Genomic DNA, 19238 nt, shown 5'->3' on the forward strand with positions numbered 1-19238 from the left:
GATTTGCAGTTTTTACCTGTACAGACAGCGATTTAAGAGCATTTTAACCTCTTTATTATACATTATCTTCTTTATTCTCAGCAAACACAAGTGATAAATAAAACGAATGTTATGTTACCAGTTACGCTCATAGCTGTTATACGGTTGTTTAAGTGCTTCACAACCCACAGAAATGAGCACATTAGCCTCATCCAGCTGATCTATTCACGTGATTTTGATCGGCACACATCTTATCAAACGTCTGTTCATCAAGTTCAATTGGCAGTCGCTTCCTCACGAACGGTCTTATTTTGAAACTTGTGTGGCTTGTGTTTCCGGTATGACTGCTGAGTCTTGATCAACTGTCATGCCCACAGACGTTTGTCAGACTGATTTTCGTCTTATTGACTGAGAGGAAAAGTTTCTACTGGCAAAACTCAGAGGTGACAGTCATTTAAATTATTTCTGGGATTTAGAATTTTGATATAAAAAGGTAGTTTTTCCCCTCCTATAGAGGACAGTAAATGTAAACAAAAGCCTGTTTATAATCTCTTCTTTATTTTCACGTTTTTGTTACAAAGAAATCTGCGGTTTAAGAAAAAATATGTTTAGATTTACCAACTCGATATTCCCTCGTTATTTATTACAATCTTCAAATAAAAATCTGAACTTAATACAACAAAGCATAAAGCTAATTTCTTTAAATTCTGTGCAGCCTAAAATAAAAACTAATAACATTAATATTATAAGAGCATTTCATATCATACATCGTTATAAAATATGACAATAATAAGAAATATGGCCTTTGACGTATCCCCACACTCGCTGGTCAACAGCTCCCCTACTGGCAGAGTCTGGAACTGCAGTTCAACTCAGTACAGCTTTTTTGAGTTCACGCACACACGCAACATTTATATGAAAATCATTTTAAAGGATTCAAAAGCCCTTAAAATTATATTTTAAAAAACAAGGATGACATTTCTGAAGTATGTCATACAACACAGTTCTGCATTTTTTTCTTCAGTCGCAAATTGCTTTTATAGTTACCACTTTAAAAGGACTTTTTGCTTTTTGATCGTAATAAAAACGACTCGAATGGCCGACCGAACATTTACAATATACATCCGCGAATTGTGCTTTTATGCAAGAAAAGCTTGATCGGAAAGGGTAAGGAAGAGTTTGGGATGATTGAAAAACTTCAAAACTTTCCAAAGTAATTAAAGTCAAATGAGAGGAACGTACGTGATTTCCAGCTTTGATCTTTAGAACGTGTTTGAAATTCTTTTATATTCCTGAGATTTTTTCATTTTACAATGTGATTTAAGAATTCTGAGTTTTTTCCTGGAAGCTTTTGGAGAAACTGCTGGAATATTTGACATTCGATTTGGGAAAAGTCGACAAAATTGGACAAATTTCAGTGCAATAACATTTAAATTCAACATGGCCCCGCCCCATTTAGCCACTTCCTAAATCACACGTTCCAGACGTGATGGGCACGAAGCACGGAATCTGGTCGGCTGCCAGCGCCGACATCTCCCACCTTTCCACACCTACAAGAACCTCCTGAATCCCAAAAATGGACTTCACCTCTAACTTCCAGCTCAGTTTTCATTAAAGCTCATGTTCTTAATCTCCTTGATAAAATTGTATGTTTTGGGAAATGTGAACATTTGATTCTCCAAACATCTATCTCTGCTGTTATGGTTACTATTGTCTTAAATAGATTGATTATCGCGAATGGGGGCGGGGCTAGAGGCTATTGCTGATGGAGGCGGGGCTAAAGGCCTGTCAATCACAGTGGAAGGAGCTCACATCAGGTAAAAGTCATTAACTCTTCATTTTCTCTACCTTCTGACAGTAACCCGCAGAAACGTACAGGTCATCTCCATGACAACGCTACATCACAGGGCCCACCGGTATGTGAGGATTAACATTATAAACTGCAGATTCTGTATGCTTCACAACTCTTTTTTAAACTCAGATGGTGCGAGGACCACCTGAGGGTCGCTGGCTGTCATCAACTGTTAACGTTAAAATCAAGATGTCCGACCTGGGTGGCGGCCTCCCATCACCTCGACGATGTGCACAGAGGCCGGATGGAGGCGCAGCAGCCATCTTTCTTTAGGTTTGAGCTCTATCGTGTCCTATAAGGCCAAATCCTCTGTCTCCCCGCATCACTGCCATGGCAACAAGCAGAGGTACGTGTGGCAGCGTTGCATTGCTTTAAAGCTAAAGCTGCACAGATGAGGTGCAAAGCTGCTTTTTAAAAAGGAGAAGTAGAAGGTTTGAGGAGCCGAGTCGGGTCCGGATGTGAGCCTAGCTCAACTGTTTGTATGGTCACATGGCTGGGTGAATTCCTGTCAGGGAGGAAACACAGACGTGCAGCTGGATGGCAGCAGAATCAGGTTGCATATCTTCAAGTGTTGCTGGTTTCTGAAACTCTGCATCACTTCAGTTACCTGCAGTTTTTTTCTTCTTCTTAGGGTGCAGATGAAGCTGGAACAAACAAATGCTGCCAAAAATAACTTGTTGCTCATTTCCAGCATAGTGACAACATTTTCTGTCCAACCAGGAAAAGAACTGTTCCAAATCCAAAGTTTCTGCATGGCGTGTGGTTGTGGGAGGAGCTCCGGCTGGTCAGGACCGCCCTCCTGACTGAGGGACATCACTTGAACCGGTCCGAGCGGAAGGAATCTTCCACAGCGGGGTCAGCAAGCATCAGGTCCCCTTCTAGCATGTCCAGAGACAGTGGGTCCATTCTCAGCGGGTCGTCCAGGGAGAACGGGTCCATCTCAAACCCCGGGACGTGAGACAAGGCATTGGCGATCTCTTTGGACAGGCCTGGCGGAGACTCACCTGCACGAAGAACAGCAGTTTTCAACAAAGAGGAACATTCATGATGCTGTTGGCGTTAACTGGGCTCGCGCCGACTCACACCCACCAGTGAGGATGATGTTGGGCACATTCTGGGGACCCTCCCCGCCGCCATAGTTCTGGCTGTTGAGGAGCTGCTGCTCTCCTGACTCCTGCAGGTCCAGGCTGTCCTGGTTGTTGGCGGGAAGCCGGTTTTGGTCGTCCCCCAGACCACCATGGTTCAGAGACAGACAGTCGCCATGGGGACTGGCCATGAACTGAAGCACAGAACACACGTCAGCACATGTCAGCATGACCTTTAACCTCTGATCAGTTTACCTGCGGTGCGGATTTCCCTGCGAGATGCAGGCTCAGGTAGGGATCATCCAGGAGGGAGTTGAATAAGGCATCCTGGAACACAGCACACATCATCCTGGTTACACACTCTTTCTGACCCAAACTGACTCAACATGGCCCAAAGAGCTGATATCTGAACGCTGACCCACCCAACCAACAGAACCCCCACAGAGACGCTGCTGTGGAGGGTTAGTGTGGGGGTCCAGGGGGCGGGGATGAGGGAGGGTTTAAGCAGGGACGTCAACTCACATTGTAGAAGTCTGCAGTCGGGCTGTGGCTGATCTGCTGGAGCTGAGAAACGCCGTCCACCCTTTGCGAGTGCCGCTCCGGTTCCTGTTTGACGTGACACTGGGAGGACTGAACGCACTGCTCCATCACCTGTTCGCTCTTGATCAGCGGTGTGTTCACCTGCGGAGCTGCTGCCCTCTGAGCAGAGAGACAGTGGGGTCACCACACACAACATCGCACGCACTACGCGAGTTAATCTGGTTTCCTATGATGGACCCACCGGGCCAAGGTGCTGCAGCTGCTGGTTGTAGCTGTTGCGCAGGTTCTGCAGGTGCAGCTGCTGCTGGGCATTGGGTCGGCGCTGCTGCTGCTGCTGCTGCTGCTGCTGCTGCTGCTGCTGCTGCTGCTGATGGCTGAGTGGGTATGGAGGAAGTCTCTGGTCCATAGGCAGCTTACTGGTGTCCAGTGGTACGCCCTGCCAGGTGACATGAGGGTCAGGTTAGAACATTTTAAACTGGTGGAACTGGTGTCCACCAGGCTGATTTTTCCTTCACATTGCAGTTGTTTTGTTGCAACGTTGTTGGTAAAAAATTATTATTATTATTTTTTTTTAAATGGTAATTCAAAAATGGTAATTTCACAAACAGGAAGTGAAACACCTGAATGATGCTGGAAACTAGGTGACCGAGTCAACAACAAAGATGGAAAAACCAGTTAAACGTGACCAATCTAAAGCTCTGACCTGTGTGATGGAGGACAGGGTTGGGGAGATGGTGGGGGAGAACTGCTTGGAGTGATGCCGCCGTGATTCCCCCGCCATGGGCAGGATGAGCGGCGAGAGCTGCGTCCGTCTCCGAGGCGAAGTGCTGAGCGCCGGCTGGCTCTGTCCACCGAGCAGCGGTGAGTACGAGGAGGCGGAGCTTCCGTTACCACTGCTGTAGCCTGGGTTATTGCTGGACGCTGACTGGAGGGAAGAGTTACTAAGAGAAGAGTGAAGCGATTGGCTGCTGAGCGATGAAGGCAGCGAGGGGGAGGAGCTAAGAGATGACTGCAGGGAGGGGTTGCTGAGCGATGAATGGAGGGAGGCGGAGCTCAGAGAACTGGAGAAGGAGTGGCTGCTAAGGGACGACTGGATGTTGGGGTTACTTAGCGACGACTGCAGAGAGTGGTTGGTGAGGGAGCTCTGCAGGGACATGAGGACACCTGTCGAGGACAGACCAGCAAACATCAGGACATAAGTCACTTGGGCTCTGCAGAAACATTCTGTGTCCATGTCTGGTTCCTACTGGAACCAACTAACTTCTGATTTATGACCCCTACTGATCTCAACTGAAGCACACACACACACACACACACACACAGCTGTGTACCTTGTGAGTGGGGCAGGAAGCTGCTGTTGCCTCCTGGTGTGGCGGCAGCATTGATGCCTAACTGGGTGAGGTTGGAGGCCAGGTTCCCTGTGCTGCTCCCCCCACCCAGAGACGAGGATCCAAGGAACGTCGGCTCGTCCTGGTCGAGCGGTGTCGGCAGGGGGGAGGGAAAATGGAGACTGGAGAGGTCGGGCAAAGAGCCACCGGTGTTAAGGGCAGGTGGGGCACCGTGAGCCGACATGGACGCTTGTTCTGGAGACGTAAAGACACTAAGGGGGAAAATTTAGATCAGCAAAGGCTTCGGGTCAGAGAATCTTAACATAATCCTCTGATGGTCCATCTAATGTGTTGAGGAAACAGGACAGAGGAGACCAGGATGGAGAAGACAAAGACAGAAGAGATGAGGATAGAGGAGACAAGGACAAAGACAGAAGAGATGAGGATAGAGGAAACCAGGATGGAGGAGATGGAGACAGAGGAGACCTCGTCCTATCACATAATGATGGGTGTGGGTAGCTGTGTGCTGTGAGGGTCTTACTTGATTCCAGGGACTTCACAGGACTTGGGTCGGGATGACAACAAAGGCAGCTGAGTTAGCAGAAAGACCAGGTTAAAACCAGAACTGTGCGCTTTTACTGTCTATATCAACATTTGTGTCCAGTCTGAAGCTATGGAAACAAACATAGGTCATCGTGTCCCATCAGCATCCGTGTCTCACCATATTTACACTTGTCTGACTACATTCATATCACAAATGCTGATAAAAAGCTAAAAGAACCTGAACCAGAACCAGTGGAACTACAACTTGGAGCAAATACGAGCTTCAATTTGGTGCAACGTTGTTTGTTCTGTTTGTACACATGAACCCTGGACTGCCTTTACCTTTTTGGTGTCCCAGGGTTTGAGAAGGTTCCCCTCATCCAGCACATTCTCCTCGATTGGGGGTACAGGATACGGAAACACTGGGGACAGAAGAACAGTGAAGAGACAAGTTTATAAAAATGATGCAACTTAACACACAAATGATAGGAGCGTTGGTGTGTGATTACTCACTTCTTCTACTCTCTCCATCACTCTGACCTGCAGAATCACAATCACACACACACACACACACTGGTCAGCGGAAGGTAGAGTGGGCGGGGCAACACACCAGAGGGCATGCTGGGTATAAGGATTATTCAGAAATAAGAGAGTTTACCTTGGGGGTAACCTGTGCGTCTCTGGAGGGTGAGGGTTGGGGCCCCAGTGGTGAAGGGGTCTCCTGAGGGGGGGTTCATGACGCTGGTGTGGAGGGCCGAGTCAGAGTTGGTCCTGAGGACAGAAGAGGAGAGGTTGGCTGAGCTGATGGGAACCTTCAGAGGCGGAGACGTGTTTTCACCTTTCCTGCTCCATCCCCAACAGAACCAGCAAGAGCAACTGGTTTCAGACAGGATCACACACTTCAGTCCTGTCGACCACCGTCTCCCAGGAACCCAACAACCCTGCTGACCAGTCTGCTAACATTTCTGCTGCTGACTTTCAACCATTTTCCAGACTGCAGCCAAAGAACATAGCCACAGCTAAGCTAACTAATGCTAACTGTGCTAAAATCTGTGAAGCTAACCCAGGCAGTTCTCCACATCTCCAGATTATCAACACTGACTGACCTTCAGATGGGTTCAGAGCTGGATCAGTATAGGGGTGATAATGGAGGAGTGAAAGAAAAAAGAGGTGAGAGTTTGACAGGTGGTTCTGTTAAAAAAAATCAAAACCTGATTTTAAAGACTTTGAAACCTTCCATTCTTGAGCGGTGAGCTAGAAGACGTCGAGCAGACAGGATAAAAAAAATGGAAGCAAAGGGAAGGATGAGGATGAGGGAGATTCACCTGTTGAGTGCAGTAGCGGGGAGGCGAAACAACTGGCTTTTATCTCCGGGGAAGTTTCCGGCCCAATTCCTTCACGTGATTGACAAGAACAGAAAGTTATTTTCCTCCACCAAGAGAGATCAACGAGAAGAGAAGGAGGAGGAGTAGCGAGGGCTCAGAAAGCTAGCACAGCAGGTGAGCGATGGAGGCAGCAAGCAGAGGACAGTGTTATATTCACAGCACCTCTCTGTGCCAGGTGTCTGCTTTACCTGTCGGTGGGTGTGGCCTAGGAAGGATCTGTTCGAAGCCATTAAAAGGACTGGCTCACATCTACAGTGAAGCTGATGTAGCGCCTTGGTTTATGCTAGCTTATATCTGGAGCACAAGCACCTACTGACTAGTCTGAGGTGGCGGGAGTCCACAGTAGGCTTCACACCATCAGGACCTTTGGGGACGGTGACCGATCAGATCATGAGGTAGAGCGATGTGTCAATTTAAATAGCTTGTTTATTGGCTATTTACATGTGTTCGTGGAGCATCAAAAATATCCTTAAGCCTGACTGAGAGGAAATGGTGATGTCATTCAGGGCAGGTCAGATATAAGTTCAATCAAAATAACTCCAGTAAATAACTCCTCGTTGTTTGTATCGCAAAACACATTTAAACCAAAGACTTGTCTATTTTGCTTTGTTGTCAAGTACTATTGGCTTAAATGTGGGTTATTTTATATGTAAAAGATTTATTTTATACATAAACATTGATCTGATCAGTGAATTAAGATATGACTGATCATACAAATTGCATAAGATGCAAAATATCGATTGATCCGATACAACCAATCCGCACCCGCACCATTCACCCAATTTAAACCGACTGTAGATTTCTGTAGATGTTGTGTTCATTTCCTGTAACAAGATCTTATCAAAACAAGACATCCTCCTCCTTCCTGGTTGGACCGTGGTTTCAAGACTTTGAAGAGACCGTTTGATTGGTCGGTTCTCACCGACATCCTTGGTTTGTGACTGAGGAAATGTGTGGATTAGCCATCCTCAAATGGGGATTGTCATTTCCCTCCCAAAGAGATGAGCCGACTCTCGCTGACTGGAGTCACTGACATGACCACGACGATCCCGTAACTGGGAATAAATCGGATTACTGTCACAAGGACAGAGAAACGGAAGCTTTTTCTGCTGCTGCAGACGTATGAGGGGCTAAAAGTACCAAAAAACATGGCAGATTAATAACCAGTGCACATGGGAGAATTGTGGAGAAAATAAATGTGTTAATCTGGTTTGTCATAATCAGATTAGGGGATAGTGATCGGACCTGAATGGAGATGTAAATGTTGGAGCAGACCGGGATGGCGTCCTCATCAGACCAGCTGCTCTCGCTGAAGGACAAACGCAGGCGCAAATGCAGAAATGACAGCAAGCAGCAGGTTGTGAGAAGAGACAGAAAAAAGGATTGAAGCTCCGCAGTGAAGGGTTAGCTTGAAGCGGTGGCGGCAGCGGCCTTTGTGAAGCTTCATTCAAACCCACAGCAGCTGTTTCACATCAGTGGTTTGCTCAAGGACACTTCAGCAGGAGGCTGTTGTCCTTTTTCTTTCTCTACCTTCTGGTCAGAGTGTGAGACAAAATAGGAAAGGGGAATTTTCCTGTAATTATACGTGAAGAGTGAACACCCGTGAACACCCGTGAACACCCGTGAACACCCGTGAACACCCGTGAAGACCCCTGAAGGTGCGCCTTCTCCGGAGCTGAACATCAGTACACAGGTGTTGACCAAGCCTTGAGCTGTCTGCCCCCAATGTAGGAGAATACATCACTATAACCCACCTCAGAAGGTCCTACAAACATAAAACACATCCTTCTGTGTCTACAAGCCTCCGCTACATCCCATACGTCAGTTGAGGAACATTCATTAATCAGGGCTCCGTAAAACGAGCAGCTGTGTTTTAAAGTCCCCCCCATCGAGGTCTACCTGCTCCAGATCCCTGTTTAATACCAGATCAGGGCTTTAGGAGTCACGCTACAGGAGGAGTTCTGTGCTGACAGGGGCTGGCCCCACCTCTGACAGCTGCCATGGCCTGGGGTGGCCTCCTAAAAGGTCTGTTCTGGGACTTCAGAGGACAAATGTATCCAAATATGAACGTTTAAAAGACTTGCAGGATATGAAAAATGAAAATGAGAGTTTATTAGTGATTCATATACAGTGATCCCTCGCTATATTGCGTTTCATCTTTCACGGCTTCGCTGCTTCACGGATTTTTTTTGCGAGTCGTTCATTGCAGTTCTCAAATATAATCGAAGGTGGCATATCCGTTTATAAAAATCTTCTTGCTCAGAAAAAGAAAGAGCGCCAACAACTACCCATAACAAACTCCTGCGCCTTCAGTAGAAACAGACGCTCCAGCGGAGCGGAGTCAGGACGAAGAGGCACAGCTGGGACTGAAATACGCCAGTGACAATGTTTCCAACCTTGTATTACTAGATAAAATGATTGTTTTAAACAAATTTTGGGCTTTAAAACAGGTTTTGATTTTTGGTTTCATTCTATAGTTCAGTATTGCATTGTAATAATAATAAAAAAAATGAAGCTGACTACTTCACGGATTTCACTTTTCGCGTGTTATTTTTGGAACGCAACTCCCGCGATAAACGAGGGATCACTGTAAACAGAATCCTGAACAAGTGGCCCCCTAGTGGGCGGGGTCAGTTGTGGGTGGGGCCCAGGGCGGGACACAAAACTGACTGGACAGGATCAATTCACCAATGAGAAAAGGGACATTGAAATAAGAAAAAGATGTTCTGTTGACACCATCACCATCATCCTCTTCATCACCATCATCATCATCCTCTTCATCACCACCCTCATTCTCTTCATCACCACCCTCATTCTCTTCATCACCACCCTCATCCTCTTCATCACCACCCTCATCCTCTTCAGCAAACACACCCTCATCCTCTTCATCACCACCCTCATCCTCTTCACCACTATCACCACATCCTCACCATCATTGTCATCACCACCATCCTCTTCATCACCACCCTCATCCTCTTCATCACCACCCTCATCCTCTTCACCACTATCACCACATCCTCACTATCATTGTCATCACCCCCATCCTCTTCATCCTCACTATCATTGTCATCACCACCATCCTCTTCATCCACACCATCATTGTCATCACCACCATTCTCTTCATCACCATCATCATCCCCTTCATCATCACCACCATTCTCTTCATCACCATCAGCTTCTCCATCACCACCCTCATCCTCTTCATGACCACTATCATAATCATCATCATCATCACAACCATCTAAGTCACAAAGGCTTTGATAAGATTTGTTAGCAGTAGCAGCAAAGGAAATGCAACAAGATGCAAAAAGGAAGGTTGCCGACAGGTCAGTTTCCATAACGACCGACAGACAGACAGACAGACAGACAGACAGACAGACAGACAGACAGATCGGGGGTAAAACAACCTACCTTCTCCAGCTGGGATCAGGAGGGGGGGACAGGTAGGCGGAGTTATATAGTGAATTGTCCACCTGAGGACACTACGGTTAAGGACAAACAGAAGATCTGATGGTCTAAGATTACCGTAGTTTTCTCTAAAAAATACTTTTCTACATCCCATAATGTTCTGAAAGTAAAGAACGTGCAGCTGCATATTTGTGAGGGTTGCCATCATCTACATGAGTTGTTGATCAGGCCCAGAACCTGAAGACAGGAAGTGCTCAGCTTCGGTCCCTGGCCGTCTCATCTGTGGAACTGAGCTGAAGGATACTTGACGGCTGCGGTATGGTCGGACCGGCGAGATGAAGCGGCGGTCCCTCTGCACCCGTTCCACTAGTCCGTGATGCCGGGTGGACCTGCTGGACTCCAGCGTGGACGGGAAGGAGCCCTGCCAGACAGAGACGAGGACACATCGATGTGGAACAGGTGAAACTTAGAGCAGCTGAGGGTAGTGAGGGCGAGTGCTGAGGGAGCTGCAGCTCCCCCTGTAGGCGGGAGGTGGCGCTGTTCCCTCTCCCTTCCCTTCATCTCCATACTGCACCAGCACAATAACAAGAGCATTGAACGCATTCTGCTCAGGAAATAAGATCAACAAACACATCAGGAGTGAAACAGCCTCAAATACAACTTCGAAGAGCGTCTGTATGAAAGACTGCTGACGCCTCAATGGTAACCAACCAGGTGACCTGGGCACCATGGCAACATTGTTGACCCCTGAACCTCCACAGAGGATTCTGTAACTAGTATAATTTGCTCTGCTCTGAGTGGCCAACCACCTTCGTTTTCACAGGATGGGGTCAAATAAAGGAAAGAAGAGACAGGTCCTGTTTAAGAGCAGCAGATGCCTTTATAATAGCCAGGAAGCTGGTTGTCATGGACACAGGTTAGCTGTTTTACATGCTGGAGTAACTGCAGTAGCAGTAGTAGTTACTCCAGCATAGGGAAATAGGTAACTGAGGCTAACCCCTGGGCTAACCCCTGGGCTAACCCCTAGGCTAACCCCTAGGCTAACCCCTAGGCTAACCCCTAGGCTAACCCCTAGGCTAACCCCTAGGCTAGCTCTTGAGCTGATCCCGAAGATGACGCCATCCTTCCACAGGTGAAATCCATACAATGACTCGAAGTGTCGGTGTTGTCAGCATTCTCGCTGTTTACCTGGAAGTCCTGAGTGCTCCTGCCGATCTGGTTGACGTTGGGCAGAGAGCCGCTGTAGTACGGACCCTGACTGCGGGAAAGGCGGAGCTTCTGAGCCTGAAGCTGCAGAGATGAGGAGAGAGGTGGCGTTAGTTACCCTCTCTGTCCCAGTATAACCAGTCCATCTGGCCTCTCTGTCCCAGTATAACCAGTCCATCTGGCCTCTCTGTCCCAGTATAACCAGTCATATACCCACTCTGTCCCAGTATAACCAGTCCATCTGGCCTCTCTGTCCCAGTATAACCAGTCCATCTGGCCTCTCTGTCCCAGTATAACCAGTCATCTCCCCCTCTGTCCCAGTAAACCCAGTCAACTCCCCCTGTCCCAGTAAACCCAGTCATCTCCCCCTGTCCCAGTAAACCCAGTCATCTCCCCCTGTCCCAGTAAACCCAGTCATCTCCCCCTCTGTACCAGTAAACCCAGTCATCTCTCCCCCTGTCCCAGTAAACCCAGTCAACTCCCCCTGTCCCAGTAAACCCAGTCATCTCTCCCCCTGTACCAGTAAATCCAGTCATCTCCCCCCCTGTACCAGTAAACCCAGTCATCTCCCCCTCTGTCCCAGTAAACCCAGTCAACTCCCCCTCTCTCCCAGTAAACCCTCCACTCCCCCTCTCTCCCAGTATAAACTGGCTTGGGTTCATGTTCCGACTGTTTTCTGACTGTTCCGGTCAGAGCGTCAGTTATGACGGTTCTGTTTAAAACTCGCTCCTTATCTATTGAACGTTTAAACACATCCGGATTTTTAGCAACCGGGCCCGTATTTACAAGAACATAGTCAGAAGACTTAAGCGAACCGAACCGTCCTCGTTCCCCGTGGACCGACAGCGTCGTTGACGGAACCTCGTAAACAAGTCGCGTTAGCTCACCATGCTAATGTTGGCTAACTGCGCTAACGACGTTAGGTAAATGGACACCAGGCTCCTGGGTCACAGGCGCCGGACCCAGAACCGTCCCACACTGGCTGTGACTATGAGCGCGTCGGGGACCGACAGAGCGGGCTGGGGGGTAATGTAACGACGCCTAACGAGCCCGGGCAGGGCCTGTCTTCCTCCGGGCAGCAGCTGAAAGTGTCTCACCCTGGTCGACGTGATATCCATCATAACCTCCTGAAAGGCGGCGGTCTCCTCGGCCTGTCGCTGGGTATGCAGCGCTATCTTCTCGCTAAACTTTCGCGGGTTGGAAGCCCCAGACCCGGAGCCCGAGACGTGACCTGGTCCGGGTAGACAGGCGCCTGAACCCGTCGAAGACATCTTCAACCAGCCGACGGGACTACTTGACGTAGTGGAACGATTTGAACCCGAGAGGCTCTCGAAAGGCGAGAGCTCTCACTTGGTAGCGGAATCCGGAGACTTTAGCGGCAAGACGGTGTCGACTCACAGTATATTCATGTTGCGTTAGGGAATAAACAATTAAATGGTTGTCTGGGTGATGGTGGGACCTCCGTCTGATGGGAGCTGGGTTGAGAAGAGGAGGGTTCTCGGTTCGAGCCCTAGTGCAGACAAAACATGGAAGGTGCCAAAACAAGTTTACAGCACTGCGGAGGTACCCATGAGCAAGGTATCGAACCCACAAATGGTCATATAGGGCCCTGCGATGAACTGGCGACTCATCCAGGGGTGGACCTGCCGTCGCACATGGGGTACCCTCCCCGTGACCCCGAAAGGGATAAAGTAGTGAGAGGACGAGACGAGATTATAGTCCGAAAAACGTTGACTAAAAGTTCCAGAAGTTAATGTATCAAACGTTTTTGACTGATAATAATGTGTGGTTTTGCCTAAATAAAATTCAAAATGATCAAATGCATGTTTTCTAATAGTTTTAACGTACTCTTTCCCCAGACCCACCCATCCGGCATGAACGCCCTCTCTTCTGAGCCTTTGACGTCCTATCCAGCCGGGATTTTTGTCCTCCCAGGCAGAAAACCCTGCTTCCACCAAGGCAAGACGGAACCCAGATGAACGAGTGGTCGACCTGGTTGTTCAGAAAACCCGACTGGAGTTCAGCCCTCGAGGCCTGGGTCTCGTTTTCTACATCAACAAGGGCAATTATTCAAGTCAGAGTGGGAGACCTCTTTACATAGATTATCTTTGGAGCCCGGGGAAACGTCATGTTACGCCCCCTGGTGGAGGTGTTCAGTTGATGCAGAGAAACATACTGTATACTAGAAATAATACATATTTTCAACTTAATTAGTTGTCTTTTCTTTTTTGTTAACTTCCAGTCAAAAGAAAACCGTTTAAATTTTGAAAATGATGTAAAAACTTTAATTCGGAAACAGCATGTTTCATCCCCAGTGACTGTAGTATACAGCTGTCTTCAACTGAATGATAAATCAACACACTAAACTGTAGTGTCAATCATATGACTAAATGATAAATAAAGTATGGATTTTTAATAAAAGCTTCTTTCAGCTTCAGTCTGGATCGACTCATTCATCCAAACGTCTCAGTTCTGCTGCCACACTCACATGTGGTCAGTTGCCCTCTGGTGGTTGGCTGCAGTACTTCTAAATGACGCTGGTCTGTTACGAACAGCTGAGTGAAACTAACACAGAAATAAAACATTAAAGCCTTTTTTCTTCCACTTGGTGAAAAGCTTCATTTGTGGATTTGCTCTAGTTTGTGGTCAGCTGTGACCACAGCGAAGCCCACCAGCATCGGTGTCACCCTGGGGATGTGGTTGACAACTGAGTGGAGCTCCTGGGACAGAACCTCTAAGACAGTGATGTATATGAAGGTTCTGGTGGCCATCCCCTGCAGCGTGGAGCCAGTCAGCTGGTGCTGTGGTGACCCCTTGGTCTCCATGAGGCCCATCCCACACCGATGCCCAGCGGAGGTGTCACCTGATGCCTCACACAGCAGACCTGAAGGGAACTATTGTGGACTGAGGGTCCAGGTTCATCATACCCTGATCCCGGCGGAGCTGAAGGCAGAGTCGATGCTCTGCAGGTAGTAGGGCAGCAGACCCAGCCGATCAAACTCCATATCCAGGACCGCATGTCTACAACAGCAACAGGTGACCTCAGTCTGAGGGCGGAGACACAGAGCAACAACACCTGACCACTCACCTGGACCCAGGCAGCACCCCTCCACCATTCCCAACGGAGTCAAGCCAAACAGCAGCACCACCAGCGCTCCCAGTTTGATCTCCAGTGCAGGAATATCAGGACGGAGGAGGACGGAGGAGCCTCCACGGACAGCAAACATCTCAAACCTGTCAGTGAGGAGGAGCCATGACACAGGTGTTAGCAGGAGAAGGTCTTCCCCGACACACACACACACACACACACAGACACAGACACAGACACAGACACACACACCTAACCCTTTGGCGTCGTGAAGCATCAGATCATTGTAGGAGTCAGCACGGATCTCCCCAGTAACCAACAGCAAAAACAAACAGCAAAGTGTCACATTTTTGGCTAACCCTAACCCTAACCCTAACCCTAACCCTAACCCTAACCCCTAACCCTAACCCTAACCCTAACCCTAACCCTAACCCTAACCCTAACCCTAACCCAGTTTAACAAACTTTTGTCAGAATTATGAGAAACGTCAGAAACACGACTCTTATTTGTAACCACAAGTTTAAATAAACGGGACACACAATGCACAACCAATAAACAGACAACAACGCCACGTGATTCCCGTCAAAACGTGAAATAAATTCCGGGCCTGTCTCTTTAAACGTGTCCGTCTTTAATCCGGTTCCATCCAGAACCGGATTCCAGTTTTCTCACCCAGAATGCTGTGTTATCAAATCAATCCGAATCGAACAGTGTACAGTTTCTTCATATTCTGTAGAAAAATTCAACCTTTCAAACGAAGCCCTGACGTTCTCCTTTATTCACCATAAACAGGTACTTGAAACGTTTATGAGCCACTTTCAGTTTCATATTCTCCCGGCCGCCAGGGGGCGGAACGCAACTACACCCTGTGATCACCCTAGAATATAGAGGAGCGAAGAAGAGAGGGGGCGGGGACAGGAGGTCCTGGTTCTGCCAGCAGGACTTTCTGCTGTCTAAAACTGGGAAGAACTAGAGCGGAAGGTTCTGGTTCTCCATCAACGGAGCAGGAACCTTAGTGGAACCTGAGAGCTCAGTGAGTATGAACGTCCTAGTAATAACTAGTTTACAGCCTTTTGTGGACATTTATCAGTAGAATATCATGACAAGTCTGTGTAGATTCTCAGTCATCCAGGTCATAGTTATCCAAGTAAGATCTTTGAAAGTAAGAGGTCCTACTTGGATAATATCATGAGAAAACACCACAAAGTTGGAGAAAAGTCATTTCAACTAAACTCGCGCAACTTTGAGGAACCCCACGCGCTATATTTACTTTGTCTTTGATCACTTTACATGGGTGTGCGTGTGTGAGTACAGTCTTTCTGGAGGCGGAGAGAAAAACCGTGAACACGTTTAGCAGCTCTTCAGCTTGCTATTCTGCAAGAAGAGTGCGCGCACGAACACGCGCGCGCGCTAACCAGGACATCCTCCTCAGTGTTTGTTTTGTGGTGTGTTCAAGTTCTGCTGATGAGTATCTTATTCAGAGGGTTAGCTCACCATGGCAACAGCAAGTTTAGCACTAAAACTGACTGATTGATTGATTGATTGGTTGGTTGGTTGGGTGACTGATTGGTTGACTGATTGGTTGATTGACTGATTCATTGATTGGTTGATTGATTAGTCCTGGCTGTGTTCAGGTCATGAATGCAGACAGCAGAGAGTTGTCCCTCGGCAGCAGCGAGGATGAAACCCAAACTCTCTTCTCCTGCTCCGACCTCATCTTCAGTAGCGAGGAGAAAAGCCTGCTGGACTGGGCAGTGGAGCCTGACTGTGTGAGTTCCCTCCCCGGTGTGTGTGCGTGCGCGTGTGTGTGTGTGCGTGCGTGCGTGTGTGGCCATGTGTCCGTGTGTCCAGCTGAGGTTACCTGATTCTCTGTTAAATGTCAGGCTCTGAACGATAGCGAGACAGAAGACTTCCTCCATGCAGTGGACCCTAATGAAGTGTTCCCCCGTGGCCCCCCTATGGCCTTGTCATCTGAGAGTGACTGTAGTCTTTCAGAGGACCCGCCGGTCGTCAGTCCGGTAACAATGGTGACCACCCCGGTGGAGCCAGCGACTGTTTACCAGGTTGTTTATGACCTGAGTGGCCTGGGCACTGTAAAGCCTGAACCTGGGCAGGAGAACGTGGTCTCCATCGAGCTTGGTGAGTTTAATACTACAAACTTTTCTTTTTGTGTTGTCTGTATCTTTGACAACTGGCCCAGGGGAGGAGGAGAAGAAGAGTTAGGAAAATACCGTTTGCCATTGCTGATCAGAATTCACGAGTGATGCGAGTTTGAGGAATGTTCTTTTCATTGGAGCAGATGTTGAAAAGCAGTGGTAGTGAGCCATCTTACTGTCTTCGTGATCTTTGATTAAAGCTGCGAGGCATTTGATGGATGTGGGAAAAACAAGTTTCACAGGAACTCAAATATAGGAAGAGCTTTATTGTTCTATTTTATCTTTATCTGTCCTGCAAGCAGAACCATCTCATTATGAAACATTGTGACACACATGCAGGAGTTCACATTTCATGACAACCCTTATATGTTTATTGGTCTCACCTGGAGCTGTGATGTCACTTCCTGCAGATGACTGGGCCTCTAAGGTCTTAATTTCGGACTCGTGTATCGTTGGCGAGCTTCCCGTGTTCTCCACAGCCCATGTCAACCCTCCGAGCCCTGACGGCAATCTGGTGAGACTTTTGTCTGTAATTTGGTGTCCTGCTGACAGTGGACAGGTCAGAGTGTAGAGACTCAGTTCTTCTTCTACTGTGTCTCAGTTCTACGCTGAACTCCAGCTGACGGAGGAGGAGCAGAAGCTGCTGAGTCAGGAGGGAGTTTCTCTTCCCACCAACCTTCCTCTCACCAAGGTCTCCTCCCACTTTCATCTCCGTTCACCGTTTCCTCACAAACACAAACAGCCGACGTCACTCGTGTGTTCGCAGGCTGAGGAAAGAGTCCTGAAGAGGATTCGGAGGAAGATTCGGAACAAACAGTCAGCTCAAGACAGCCGGCGGCGCAGGAAGGAATACATCGACACGCTGGAGAGCAGGTACATAGACCCAGACACACAAAACCCACCCTTTGGCCTCATGAAGTATCTGATCATTGTAGCCCAGAGGTCCCTACAGCAGGAAAAGGTTTCTGCTGCCATAGAAACATTCTGAAAATATAATTAGAATAAATAATGATAGGAAAAATATAACTGTAAGAGTGGTCCTATGTCAGGCTGAAATTATGAGAGATATTAGATAGATGCTGGAAATGCTTCTGTGTGTGTGTGTGTGTGTGTGTGTGTGTGTGTGTGTGTGTGTGTGTGTGTGGTGTGTGTGTGTGTGTGTGTGTGTAGGGCAGCAGCATGTTCAGCACAGAACAAAGAGCTGCAGCGGACGGTGGAGCATCTGGAGAAACGTAACATGTAACTATTATTGTTATTATTATTGTTGTTTATGTGTACAGCAGCTTAACTCTGGACTATTGGATCAGAGTCCAGCTTTGATCTAAAAGGAACGTTTGTCTTCTTAAATTAGACAACTGTCTGGTTAAAGACCTGCAGTTCGTGTTGCACCAGCGGGGGGCGCTGTTGGCCGTGCTGGTTGATGTTTGTGACCGTAGTTGTGCTCACGTCTCCATGTTGGTGTTGCTCAGGTCTCTGTTGATGCAACTGCGACAACTTCAGTCTCTCATCAAACAGACGGTCAGCAAAGGAGCTCAGACCAGCACCTGCTTACTGGTACGACCCACAGCACCACCTGACCTTTGACCTGTGCACCTCAAACTGTTGCATTTCCGGGATTCTAACAGTGTGTGTGTGTGTGGTGTGTGTGTGTGTGGTGTGTGTGTGTGTGTGTGTGTGGTGTGTGTGTGTGTGGGTGTGTCCTCAGATCATCCTCCTGTCTCTGGCTCTCATCATCATGCCCAGCTTCAGCCCGTTCAGACGAAGTTGGTCCTCAGATGACTTCAGGCCGATCGGAGGTCCGTTTCTATGATCATCGGCTGATCACGATCGATCAGCCTGAGGGGCTTTGATCACTTCAGCATTTAAGGGTGAACATTGTGTTCCTGCAGTTCTGTCCAGAAACATCCTGACTGACTCCGCCTCCTGGCGGACTGTGGTGGATGATGTCAACAGACGGGCAGATTCAGAAGTCAGGCAGACTGGACCTGCAGACGTATCAGAACCAACACAAGTACCGGAAAACAGAACCCAGGATGGGGGCCAATCAGCACCCGCCTCTCCCCCCAGGCAGACAGAACCACCGGCACTCGACTCGGCGGCAGCAGCAGGCGCCAAACGAAGTCACAATGCAACCAAGGCCGGCCGCGCCGACGAGATGTAGATGCTGCTCAGTACCAACTGGCTTTAGTAGCGATTGGTGGAGGTTTGATCACTTATCCACATAGATGAGCACAGCGCCAACATCAGTGTCCTCAATAAATGTTCTTTTGAAGCTGATTCACTTCATTTGCAAAAAGGAACACATGATCTTTTAAAACACTTAAAAATGTATTATTTCACCTCAAGCATCTGTACAAAATACACGAGACAACCAAAGGCACCTAAGACATTTTCTTGTTTCTTCGGTTTCAGATGCCACATCTGGGTTCTGCCTGTCTGCTCTGATAGTTGTTTTTTTAGAAATTCAGTCAGAAATTAAGTGATTTCACCATTAAAACTTTTAAAAAGACTTTGGGGGAAAAGGGTGAAACGGTTGATGCGTAAAGAAAGGTGTTGAACAGGTGACTCACGGTCAGGTGACCAAGCCACAGGTCCTTCAGCCCTAATGGACTCACTTCCTGTCTTCATGTCTCTGCCTAATAACAGCACATCCTGTTTCAACAGTCTG

General features: G+C 48.0%; 2 protein-coding genes and 1 long non-coding RNA gene across 7 annotated transcripts; 2 read left to right on the top strand and 1 right to left on the bottom strand.

The window, feature by feature from the left end:
- Positions 1–516: 516 nt before the first annotated feature.
- LOC130532172 (CREB-regulated transcription coactivator 2) lies at positions 517–12630 on the bottom strand. Of its 5 annotated transcripts, none has more exons than XM_057044574.1 (16): positions 12424–12630; positions 11309–11410; positions 10425–10541; positions 10124–10185; positions 6653–6721; positions 5998–6098; positions 5841–5867; positions 5670–5749; positions 5326–5375; positions 4788–5056; positions 4160–4620; positions 3698–3892; positions 3439–3615; positions 3172–3243; positions 2921–3110; positions 517–2835 (listed from the first exon to the last, which is right to left on the bottom strand). In XM_057044574.1, exons 1-16 carry the CDS (start codon positions 12595–12597, stop codon positions 2645–2647), a joined length of 2337 nt encoding a protein of 778 aa, XP_056900554.1. In that variant the 5' UTR covers positions 12598–12630; the 3' UTR covers positions 517–2644. The 5 variants fall into 5 exon arrangements, with proteins under 5 accessions (XP_056900554.1, XP_056900553.1, XP_056900557.1 ...); XM_057044573.1 differs by having other exon boundaries at positions 5986–6098; XM_057044577.1 differs by lacking the exon at positions 12424–12630 and adding an exon at positions 12214–12366 and having other exon boundaries at positions 5986–6098.
- A 135-nt stretch (positions 12631–12765) lies between these two features.
- Positions 12766–13763, top strand: LOC130532179 (uncharacterized). The gene is made up of 2 exons (XR_008952270.1): positions 12766–12904; positions 13186–13763. It is a non-coding gene; the product is annotated as an uncharacterized LOC130532179 (long non-coding RNA).
- A 1548-nt stretch (positions 13764–15311) lies between these two features.
- Positions 15312–18950, top strand: creb3l4 (cAMP responsive element binding protein 3-like 4). Its single transcript, XM_057044589.1, has 10 exons — positions 15312–15447; positions 16049–16183; positions 16298–16553; positions 16981–17084; positions 17172–17261; positions 17337–17443; positions 17741–17809; positions 18040–18124; positions 18276–18366; positions 18460–18950. Exons 2-10 carry the CDS (start codon positions 16052–16054, stop codon positions 18729–18731), a joined length of 1206 nt encoding a protein of 401 aa, XP_056900569.1. The 5' UTR covers positions 15312–15447; positions 16049–16051; the 3' UTR covers positions 18732–18950.
- The last annotated feature ends 288 nt before the right edge of the window (positions 18951–19238 follow it).

Source organism: Takifugu flavidus, chromosome 10, assembly GCF_003711565.1.
Source record: "Takifugu flavidus isolate HTHZ2018 chromosome 10, ASM371156v2, whole genome shotgun sequence".
Taxonomy (NCBI): Eukaryota; Metazoa; Chordata; class Actinopteri; order Tetraodontiformes; family Tetraodontidae; genus Takifugu; species Takifugu flavidus.

Bases quoted from the DNA above. Each gene is read 5' to 3' on its own strand.
- LOC130532172 (XM_057044573.1), bottom strand. From the start codon at position 12,597: ATGTCTTCGACGGGTTCAGGCGCCTGTCTACCCGGACCAGGTCACGTC. The intron at 10,186-10,424 runs GTATCCTTCAGC...TAGTGTCCTCAG, and splicing joins GACCATACCGCAGCCGTCAA to GTGGACAATTCACTATATAA. The intron at 5,750-5,840 runs GTGAGTAATCAC...TTCTGTCCCCAG, and splicing joins TGATGGAGAGAGTAGAAGAA to TGTTTCCGTATCCTGTACCC.
- creb3l4 (XM_057044589.1), top strand. From the start codon at position 16,052: ATGAATGCAGACAGCAGAGAGTTGTCCCTCGGCAGCAGCGAGGATGAA. The intron at 16,554-16,980 runs GTGAGTTTAATA...CACTTCCTGCAG, and splicing joins CGTGGTCTCCATCGAGCTTG to ATGACTGGGCCTCTAAGGTC. The intron at 17,810-18,039 runs GTAACTATTATT...GGTGTTGCTCAG, and splicing joins CATCTGGAGAAACGTAACAT to GTCTCTGTTGATGCAACTGC.